Source organism: Carlito syrichta, unplaced genomic scaffold, assembly GCF_000164805.1.
Source record: "Carlito syrichta isolate Samal-C Ts95f unplaced genomic scaffold, Tarsius_syrichta-2.0.1 Scaffold79434, whole genome shotgun sequence".
Taxonomy (NCBI): Eukaryota; Metazoa; Chordata; class Mammalia; order Primates; family Tarsiidae; genus Carlito; species Carlito syrichta.
Genome location: NW_007023530.1, coordinates 197,731 through 208,613, shown reverse-complemented (window position 1 = coordinate 208,613; position 10,883 = coordinate 197,731). Strand labels below are relative to the sequence as shown.

At 47.1% G+C, this 10,883-nt stretch overlaps 1 protein-coding gene across 1 annotated transcript in view; it reads left to right on the top strand.

Moving 5' to 3' along the window:
* VCP (valosin containing protein) overlaps positions 1-10,883 on the top strand; it is a 17,374-nt gene that overhangs the window by 527 nt on the left and 5,964 nt on the right. Inside the window, exons 2-8 of the mRNA XM_008054672.2 lie at positions 17-81; positions 4,155-4,266; positions 4,453-4,625; positions 5,738-5,880; positions 6,337-6,467; positions 7,332-7,463; positions 10,203-10,305. Coding sequence (XP_008052863.2) covers positions 17-81; positions 4,155-4,266; positions 4,453-4,625; positions 5,738-5,880; positions 6,337-6,467; positions 7,332-7,463; positions 10,203-10,305 — 859 coding nt within the window. The remainder of the gene's footprint in view (positions 1-16; positions 82-4,154; positions 4,267-4,452; positions 4,626-5,737; positions 5,881-6,336; positions 6,468-7,331; positions 7,464-10,202; positions 10,306-10,883) is intronic.

The following is a 10,883-nucleotide window of genomic DNA, read 5'->3' as shown; positions in this document are numbered from 1 at the left end:
CCGCCCCCGCCCACAGCCGTTCCCCGCGGGCCGCCACAGCCGCCGGCCGGGAGAGGCGCGCGCCATGGCTTCTGGAGCTGAGTGAGTGTGTGCGCGCGCCGCCCGCTCTCTGCGGGGGCGCGCACCGCGGGCCCTCCGCGCTGGGTAGGCCCGGCTGGGCAGGCCGTGGGCGCGCCTCAGAGGTGGAAACCAGAAAGGACGGAAGGAGAGGAGGGGAAGGGGACTAGTGAGGGCCGCGGGCCCGGCCCGGCCCGGCGCGGCCCGGCCCTCCTCGCCTGCGCACCCGCGCGCCCCCTAGGCGGGGCTTGCGTTGGGCCTGGGTCGGAGCCTGGGCCAGATCGTGCTGTGTCATGCAGGCCCCGGCCGGCCGGCTCGGCTCCCTCTGAACGGCCGGCGGGGCCCAGCGAGGTCTTCCGGCCCACACGGCGGCGCGGGGCCCCAGAGCCGCGGGGCGTCCACCTGCCTTCCGACCTGCCACCGGCGGAAGGCCTTTGGTCCCCGGAGAGAGCAGGCCCCGCGAGCCCGAGGCCCCGACTGGGGCCGGTGGGCGTGGACTTTGAGCCACGCGAAGGCCTCTGGAGCCCCGCGGTGGGGGCGGAGGACGGCCCGGCAAGCTCCGGGAAGTTCACTGTGGCTTTTTCAGTTTCGGGTCCGCCTGGCCCGGGGTGGCACCCTCCGTGACCTAGGTAGTGAGGGGCTGTTAGGGAGAGGGCGGGCCCTGCCTTTTGCGTCTGGCCTTCTTCCTACTCGAGGCCTGTTGTTGCTCATGCCAGAAAGTTTTAGCCGAGTTTCCGTGATGTTATGACTTCAGGGTGGAGAGGAAGAAATTTTTCTCTAGTATTTCAGGTTCTGGTTAAAGTTCGAATCTCCGTTCGTTATTTGGTGGGCCTTCCTAGATTTTTAGTTTTCGTGGTGTGCAGGTTAGAGTTGTTCTGACTCTTTAGAAGCACACTCATGCACCCACTCCTTCCCTCTAGCAGCTGTATTGAGAATTTCCCTATGCTCCAGGGTTTTCTAGCCCCACCTCCCTCCCTCAAGAAAGCATCAGGTAAAACCTGGCCACCTCAGCCCATTCAGTTTAGAATTTGAGCTTTTCAATGCTGAAAAAACACGGACAGCTTATGGAAACTCGTGCAAAATCACCTTCCTGCCTCGAAGAGATTAGTTTTTAAGGTGTGTTCCTTTTTCTCAAGTTTCTGAATTGGAATAAAGTATTACTCAGTCGCTTATTTAAAGGGTGATTTATTAGTACTTAAAATATTCTCTTAGGTTAATATCCAGGCAACGTTTTATTTTTTAAAAAATAAAAATGTGAAATTATTGTAACCTACCATCATGCAGTTTTTAACCTCTAGGTCATCTTGATGACTCTTACCTGAACCCCCTCCAAGTCCCCTGTGGCCTCCTGGGGTTCTGGAAAGGGCCTGACTCATGCAGAAGACAATGAAGGATGTCACCAAAGAGTGTCCAGAACTGCTGTTGGCCTATGGTCAGACTGAATTCACTCTTTTAGAGATGATCACCTCTGATATCAGTAGAAAGATGGGGAATTATTAGAGGCTTTACCTTAAGGAAAGGGCATACCACTCATCTCCAGAGCCAGGACCAGGAATGGTAGGCACATTGTTTTCCTAGACTGCATCTTTGAGATTAAAATACAAATTATGGTGACTAGAGGCATCTGGCATTTTATTTTTCTCCAGTCCCAGCCCAGTGGATCAAGCAGGAAGATGAGTAGCCCCTGCAAGGATATTTTGACAAGTCAGGAGTGGGAGACTACATGGGTTTGTTTACAGTTGCCCTCAGCTGTCATATTGACACTTCCAGGATGTAAGCAATGGAAGAGGCTGTCATACTCTACATCATTGTGCCCAGAGTGGAACACTTTTGGGATAGGGGAAGCAAGTCTGAGTTGAGGAAACCTGTTTGTAACTAGTTAAAGATGCAGGCTATATAAATGTAATAGTCAGTAGAAGGCTTACCATTTTGTTAGATAAATGGAGTTCTTTCTTTCCTTTTTTTTCCTTTTGCCTCCTGAGTCAGGGCCTCACTCTCTTGCCCAGGCTAGAGTGCAGTGACACAATCATGGCTCACTGCAGCCTCGACCTCCTGAGCTCAGTTGATTATTATGCCTCAGCCTCCTGAGCAGCTAGGACTACAGTTGTGCACCACCACTCCCAGCTATTTTTTAATTTTTTTGTAGAGATGAGGTCTTGCTATGTTGCCTAGGCTGATTTTGACTCCTGGATTCCAGCAATTCTCCCACCTTGGTCTCCCAAAGTACTGGGTTTACAGGCGTGGGCTTCTGCACCTGGCCTGGGGTTTGTATTTCTGTTGGGTATTCCAGAGCACAAGCATCTTTTTTTTCTTGCAAATTGTGAGGCTGTTTCCAACCGGCATTCTATTTTGTCTTGTTTTTTTAAAGTTTACTGTTTTTGCTTCCTCTGCTATCTGGCCTCCGTATTTTGGTTAATGCTTATGTTTTCTTGAGCCTTATTAGGAGGAGGTAGCTCTTTAAATGGAGAGCTAGCTCACTAAAGCTGGTAAGTAAAGGCTGGAGATGATCTAAGAAAGTGGTGTTACTTGTCAGGTGAATGACCCTAGCTTCTAGGAAATGGTAGAGACTGAAGTTTAGACTCAGACAACCATGATTTGGGTGAGAGGGATTTGAATTTGCCCCATGCCTCAGCATTTCTTGGTTTTAACTTTTTGAACCAACTCCATGAAATTGTGTGCCTTTGCAGAAATTACTGTGAAACTTCTTTTGAGCCTGAGCCTCTTTCTGAAGGTTCCAAATCTGTTGTTTTTTTAAATGTGATAGTCTTTGTGCTTGGTATTCCTCTGGTACTATGGGATGCTCTGGCATTTGATAACTTAGCCTGTAAGGAAGTGGGGGTGTTTATGATTCTGCTTCATTGTCCTCAGGCTTACTTGGTGGGACAGACCTCCCTGAACCCTAAGGGAAGTTGTCTGGATCACTTCATTCCCCCGGAAGGTTAGCAAAGAAAGAAAAGAAAGCGCTTGTGCTTTACTCTGCCATGCTAACCATGGTGCCATTAATATCATGTGTCAGGCATTGTGTTAAACATTTTACATTCATTATCTTTCTTAAGACAATAAGCCTCTGAGAGAAGTATCACTTCATTCCTTGTTCTACAGAGGAGGGCTTTACAAAGTCCAGTGATTAGCTAACTTTCCCAAGATTACAATTAAGTAGTGGTAGGGTTGGAATTCAGACCCAGTGGGTCTACTCCTAACCACTACTCTATACAGTCTAAGGCTACTTTCATTTCGCTAACTGCTATTCAGCCTCTGCCTTTTTTTTTTCTTTTTTTGAGTTGTGGTCTCATTCTGTTGCCCAGGCTGAAGTGCAGTGGCATAATCACTGTAGCCTTGAACTCTTGGGCTCAAGTGATTCTCTTGCCACAGCCCCCTGAATAGTCGGGACTACTGGCATGTGCCGCAATACCCAGCTAATTTTTTAAGTTTTTGTAGTGACAGGGTCTTGCTATGTTGCCCAGGCTGCCTCAGCCTCCCAGAGTGCTGATATTAGCGACAGGAGCCACCATGCCTGGCTCTCTACTTCTATTGTCTTCTTAGGCCATAGTTTTCTGACCTTTGGGCAAGATCACTGACTTGGGGCCTTAGAGCTAGAACACCGGTGCTCAAAATACCAAGAGCTGTTAGAATGGGTATTATAACATTTGCTAGATAGGATTTCTTGTGACCTTGGTTGTATTTCCTTCATCTGAGCTCTCTGGTGTAGGGACAGCTTTATCTGTTCACTATTTCGTTCCTGAGTGAGTTTTATTTTTTATTTTATTTTTTTGAGTTAAAGTCTCACTGTTGCCCAGGTTGGAGGTCAGTGACATGCTTCTGACCATTACAGCCTCAACCTGCTGGGCTCAGGCGATCCTTCCGCCTCAGTCTTTTAAGTAGCTGGAACTACAGGCATGCCTCCACGCCCGGCTTATTTTTTGATTTATTGTAGAGATAAGGTCTCACCAGGTTGCCTGGGCTTGTCTAGAACCCTCAGCTTCCCAAAGTACTGGGATTATAGGTGTGAGCCACCACACCTTGCCCCTGAGTGAATTTTAGAGACTAGTGGGGTCCCTAGAATATCTACTGGGACTGATTTCATTACCTCCTTCTAGTTCAAAAGGTGATGACTTATCAACAGCCATTCTCAAACAGAAGAATCGTCCCAATCGGTTAATTGTTGATGAAGCCATCAATGAGGACAACAGTGTGGTGTCTTTGTCCCAGGTAAGTTGGGTCCACAGACTAGTCTTTCCTTACTGCACTTACTTGAGGGATTTTCCCAGGTTTCTTTTCTCATTTTTCTTGCAGTGACCGCAGATAGAGTGGGGTTTACTGGGAATCCCAACCTCCAGGGCTGCTGCTTACCCCCTTCTGCCCAGTGACCCAAAGGCCTTAACCTTCTTTCCTCAGCCCAAGATGGATGAATTGCAGTTGTTCCGAGGTGACACAGTGTTGCTGAAAGGAAAGAAGAGACGAGAAGCTGTGTGCATTGTGCTTTCTGATGACACATGTTCTGATGAGAAGATTCGAATGAATAGAGTTGTTCGGAATAACCTTCGTGTGCGCCTAGGGGATGTCATCAGGTATGTGTGGGGTTTTTGGCTTCTCAGGGATGGGAGGCCAGAGACAGCCTGTATTACAGGCCAGGATCAAGTCCTTGGCAGCTGTAGATGTAGGAAGCTTCTTGGCCATGGGAAGACTTATGCTTCAGAGTTGTCTTTAGGTTTTGGTTTTGCCCTTCTGGAACTTCAAAATTCATCTTTGCATGGCCCTTGGAACAAGTTGGCATTACCATGACTTTCTTGATGCCTTTTTTTCCTCATCAAATGTATAACTTATCATACCTATACCTTGTTTTAGGATGTCATTTGAGTGTGTATGTCTGCCAGATAACCTCCTCACTACTCTCACTAGTATGTTCAGTTAATGGCTCGTGTTGGAGCTGGAATGAGGTGGGGGTATGGACATGGAAGGTGAGCTCCTAACAGGTGTTTTAAGGACCCAGTTTAACTAGAAGAGAGGATTAGTTGGAGCCAGACTCAGGATAGTTCCAACATGAGTGATTTGCTTATTCCTGCATAGCTTTCGGCAAGAGTTTTCCTTATTTTGGAATTATTTCTAGCCACTGTTCCCCAGTCACCTGGCTAGGATCATCTCAGGCTTCTAGTTCTTTTTCACAGAGTCTAAGTTATGTAGCTTTCTTCCTGGAATTACTTAGTTACTTTTTCTAAGTGTTCTGACCACCTGGCTGCAATTATTTTGTTTTGTTTTGTTTCTTCTCTTTTGTTTCTCTGACCCTGGCATTTATTAGACTAAGGTTGTCCCTTTGTATTACTGGGTCACCAATATTAGAGAGAATGGGGGTCATCCTTGGATATCTTTCACTGAAGACTGCATGTCTTTGTGGGGTTTCTAAATGTGACTTTTTATTTTGGCTCGCTGATTAGGAGTGGGTTGCCCTAGAAGTCTTTTCTAGTGTTTCCTGCTACTTCTCCTAGTTACTTGTCTTAGTTATGCTTGGTGTTCCTTTACTCTCACTCCTACCCTACCCTGATCTTCTCCCCTTTTTCACATAAAGCCATCCCTGCCTTTTCTTTTGCACTCACCATCAGTTGTCTGTGACAGGCCCTTTTGGACATCGGGTGCCTGGGGCTGCAGTATGGTTGATAATACGGAGTCTGCTTGTTGTCCTCAGCATCCAGCCGTGCCCTGATGTGAAGTATGGCAAACGAATCCATGTGCTGCCTATTGATGACACAGTGGAAGGCATTACTGGCAATCTCTTTGAGGTATACCTTAAGCCATACTTCCTGGAAGCTTATCGACCTATCCGGAAAGGTGAGAGATGTTTTTAGGGACTGAGCTTAAAGATGGTTGGTTATAGGGAGTAAACCTTGGAACATCTTAGTCTCATTTTCATATGTATGCACACATATGCATCCTGCGCACATGTTCATGTGTTCCCCTCCCTCCCGGTGTCTGTGTGTCTATGTCTGTCTGTCTGTCTCTCTATCATGGTGGTTGTAGTGAAAGCTTGGGCTGTATAGTCCAGAAGTCAAAACTTTATGAGCTTCTGGCATATTCGATTTTGTTCATTGTTCTCTTGAGTGGCAGAGGGATTCTTCACAGTTTAGTTTTCCCTTCCTTACTTGGTACTTACTAAGACAGTGGGGGTGGGGTGGGGTGGGAGGAGATAGTGCAATATCTAGTGAGCTTGGAATTTAGACCCCAGGATCTGATGAATTCTTACGTGGTCTTATAGTTGACACCTCTGATTCTGTATTGCTCTCACAGGAGACATTTTTCTTGTCCGCGGTGGTATGCGTGCTGTGGAGTTCAAAGTGGTGGAGACAGATCCCAGCCCTTACTGCATTGTTGCTCCAGACACAGTGATCCACTGTGAAGGAGAGCCTATCAAACGAGAGGTGAGTTTTCTTCTTGATCTCTGTACCTGATTTTGTGATTACTCAATGTGGCAGTTGTATGTGGTAGCTATCAAGACTGGGTGCTCTTTGGAAATAAACTGCTTTTCAGAGATGGGAAACCTAGCTATTCATTTCTAGGTCTAGGTGTTCCTTAGAAGTACCTAGTGCCAGAGATTTAAAAATTCTAGACTGAAGCCGAAAGATATAAGTGATTGGAATAATTTTTGAAGTAAAGCTGATGATGGCGTCCAAACCTCTGTCCATTCCCAGGGTTTCCAGCTTCAGCTTTTAGGGAGCCCTTCACAGTAAGTCTAAGGGCAATGTGAGATTGAAAGACTGTGTTAAAAATCTTTGCTTTGGGATTTTTATTTATTTTATTTTAGATTCAGGAGGTGCACATGCGTGTTTGTTACATGGACATAGTGTATAGTGGTGGGAATTGGGTCTCACGTGGCCCATTCCCCAGATAGTGAACATTGTGCCTTATAGGTAGTTTCTGAACCCTAACCTCTCTTGCCCCTCCCTGCTTATTGGTGTTCCCAGTGTCTATTATTTCTGTCTTTGTGACCATTTAACTCCCACATATGAGTGAGAACATGTGGTGTTTGGTTTTCTGTTTCTGAGCCAGTTCACTTAGGGTGATGATCTGCAGCTTCAGTCATGTTGCTGCAATGGACATGGTTTTATTTTATTTTTTTATGGCTGCAGCCTTGGGATTTTTATAGTTGTTCTTGGAGGCAAGGTCTCTTTAGAGAAGAATCATCTCATAACGGATTTTTGCATAACAGATAGTGTAATGATTTGGAGAAACTCAGTTTTTGCTGATATAATATTCCTGCCTTCTTTCTTTGTCTTCATATTCAGGATGAGGAAGAGTCCTTGAATGAAGTAGGCTATGATGACATTGGTGGCTGCAGGAAGCAGCTAGCTCAGATAAAGGAGATGGTGGAACTGCCTCTGAGACATCCTGCCCTCTTTAAGGCAATTGGTGTGAAGGTGAGCATCCTGGCTTCTGTAGGATCAATTTTAGGGTGGTGATTAGTGACTACTCAGTGTCTGGTCATGGGACTGTTTTCATACAAGGTTTTCATTATTGCTTTGGATTATAGGGGCAGTAATATACTCTGAATTTACAGAAGGTTCTAAATTTATTAGAACTACTGATGGTCTAGAGCAGAGCAGACTAAATTCTCCGTTGCCTTTTTTAATAATCCTGTGCAAATATAAAAGCCATTCTTGTCTCATTAACCCTATATGAAAACTAGTCTCATCATAATTTGCCAACCTGTTTAGAGCAGTACCACCAAATAGAAGTAGAAGTTAGCCGGGCTTGGTGGCTCACCCTGTAATCCCGCGCCTTTGGGAGGCTGAGGTGAGTGGATTGCCTGAGCCTGCGGGTTCGAGACCCGCCTGGGCAGTGAGACCTCATCTCAACAATAAAATCACAAAAAAAATCAGCTGGACGTGGTAGCGCATGCCTGTAATTCCGGCTACTTGGAAGGCTGAAGCGGAAGGATCGCCGGAGCCCAGCAGGTCGAGGCTGCGGTGGCCAGGAGCGGCCACTGCACTCCAATCTGGGCGACAGTGAGACTCCAACTCAAAAAAAAAAAAAAAAAAGAAGTAGAAGTTAAGGAATTTCCTGAGTGTAAAGGGTCTTGAGTCTAAAATATTTGGTCTAGATTAGCGGTCCCCAACCTTTATGGCATCAGGAACTGATTCTGTGGAAAACTTTTTCCGTGGAGGGGAGGCTGGGGGGATCATCAGTTATTAGATTCTCATAAGGTGCGCGCAACCTAGATCCTTCTCATGCACAGTTTACAATAGAGTTCATGCTCCTGTGAAATCTGATCTTATAGGAGGCAGAGTTCCACTTGCCCACTGGTTACCTCCTGCTGTGCAGCCTAGTTCCTAACAGGCCACGGACCAGTACTTGTCCGTGGTCCAGGGATTGGGGACTCCTGGCCTCTGGCCTAGAGTGTAGCTTCCCAACCTTTTCTGTATCATGGGATACACTGAAGATGAAGTTACTCCGTCCCTAAAAGGCAGTTGCAATGTCCTTCCTATGGATAAGGCCATAAAGGTATCTTCTCTTTTTTTGAGTTGGAGTCTCACTCTGTCACTCAGACTGGAGTGCAGTGGCCGCTGCCGGCCACCGCAGCCTCGACCTGCTGGGCTCCGATGGTCCTTCCGCCTCAGCCTTCCAAGTAGCTGGAACTACAGGCCCATGCTACCACGCCCGGCTAATTTTTGACTTATTGTAGAGATGAGGTCTCACCAAGTTGCCCAGGCAGGTCTTGAACCCTCGGGCTCCCAAAGTGCTAGGATTATAGGTTGAGCCCCCAAGCCCGGCCCATAAAGGTGTTTTCAAAGAGAAAACTTGAGATGGTAAGGAAAAGCATCCCAACATGGTCATAAATCCTGGAGGATTGTGATTACTGGAGTGAATGAGCCTCTGGCATTAGAAAGAATAGACCTTTCTTTCCTAAGTGGTTTAGATAGTCCTTGGCCCTTGGTCTGTCTAAAATTGAGCCCTTGGTATAATGGCCTTTTGCTTTTCTCTAGTCCTAGAATCTTCTGATTCACTCAGACTAGAGTTAGGGTGGTTTCTCTGACTTTAGTCTCTTAAAATACTGCTAGTGACAGGAGTGAGTATGGCCTAAAGTAAATGTCTTCCTAGCATTTACTACTGAGGGTTCTTTCTGTTTCTTTTTTTTTTTTTGAGTTGGAGTCTCACTCTGTCGCCCAGACTAGAGTGCAGTGGCTGCTCCCAGCCACCGCAGCCTCGACCTGCTGGGCTCCAGTGATCCTTCCGCCTCAGCCTTACAAGTAGCCGGAATTACAGGCATGCGCTACCATGCCTGGCTGATTTTTTGATTTATTGTAGAGATGAGGTCTCGCTGCCCAGGCGGGTCTCGAACCCGCAGGCTCAGGCAATCCACTCACCTCAGCCTCCCAAAGGCGTGGGATTACAGGCTGAGCCACCGAGCCCAGCTTCTTTTTTCATTTTTCGAGTAGGAGTCTCACTCTGTCTCCCAGGCTAGAGTGCAGTGGCACACTCATAGCCACCACTGCCTCGACCTGCTGGGCTCAGATGGTCCTTCTGCTTCAAGTAGCTGGAACCTCAGGTGTGCGTCACCACACCCGACTAATTTTTTGATTTATATTGTAGAGACCAAGGTCTCACCAAGTTGCTCAGACAGATCTCGAACCCCTGGACTCAGGCAATCCTCTCACCTCTGCCTCCCAAAGTGCTGGGATTACAGGTGTGAGCCACCATGCCCAGTGAGGTCTCTTTCTTTTTTCTTTTTTCTTTTTTTTTTTTTAGTCAGAGTCTTACTCTGTTGCCCAGGTTGGAGTGCAATGGCACACTCATGGCCACCCCACCATCGACCTGCTGGGCTCAGGCAATCCTTCCGCCTCAGCCTTCTAAGTAGCCAGAACTACAGGTGTGTGCTACCACGCCAGCTAATTTATTGATGTAGAGTCGAGGTCCTACCAAGTTGCCCAGGCTGGTCACTAACCCCTGGGCTCAGACAATCCTCCTGTCTCGGCCTCCCAAAGTGCTGGGATTATAGGCTTGAACCACCATGCCTGGCCAAGGGGGGGCTCTTAATGAGTTAGGGTTGAGCCCTGATTCTCACCCTGTCTAGAGCCCTAATCAGACCGTTTTAGTGAGTGGGATTGGGAGAAGAAGATGGGAGTTTGAACCTAATCACACTCTGCGTTGGTCCTTAGCCTCCTCGAGGAATTCTGCTTTATGGACCTCCTGGGACAGGGAAGACCTTGATTGCTCGAGCTGTGGCAAATGAGACTGGAGCCTTCTTCTTCTTGATTAATGGTAAGAGACTTAGTTTATCTTGTCTGGCTAGACCAATTCTGAGCTGGGCTTTTGAGTAGGAGAGCTTACTGACTCATTTGTTTGCACCCATGCTGTTATGCACACTTTGCATCTTTCCTCTGGGGTACATTACAGACAGATGAGCAACAAAGGGAAGATACATTATACTGGTGCTCTCTGTCCTGTCCCCCCCTGGAGAAAGATTGTGGACAAGCTGAAGGCAGGGAAGCAAGCTAGAATGAGAAAACAAAAGGTATATGTGTATTAATTTGAGAGGTTTGGGGAAAGTGGGCTCAGATCACTGGGTCTTTGAGGATGCTGTTTAGCTGGTAGAGCTCTAACTGGTGTGCTGCCTCTCCTGCTCTAGCCAGAGGTTCCAGAGCATCCACTGTTCACATTTTAAGCTCCATTGTGAGAAAAGTGTTCTGAGTCCCTTGACTTTTCTTCAGCCTGGCCTGGTGTCTATCCCAGGATAATGACTGGTAGAGGTTCTGAGAGGGTATACAGAGATTATTTTATTACCTTTTTTTTTTTTTTGAGTTGGAGTCTCACTCTGTCACCCAGACTGGAGTGCAGTG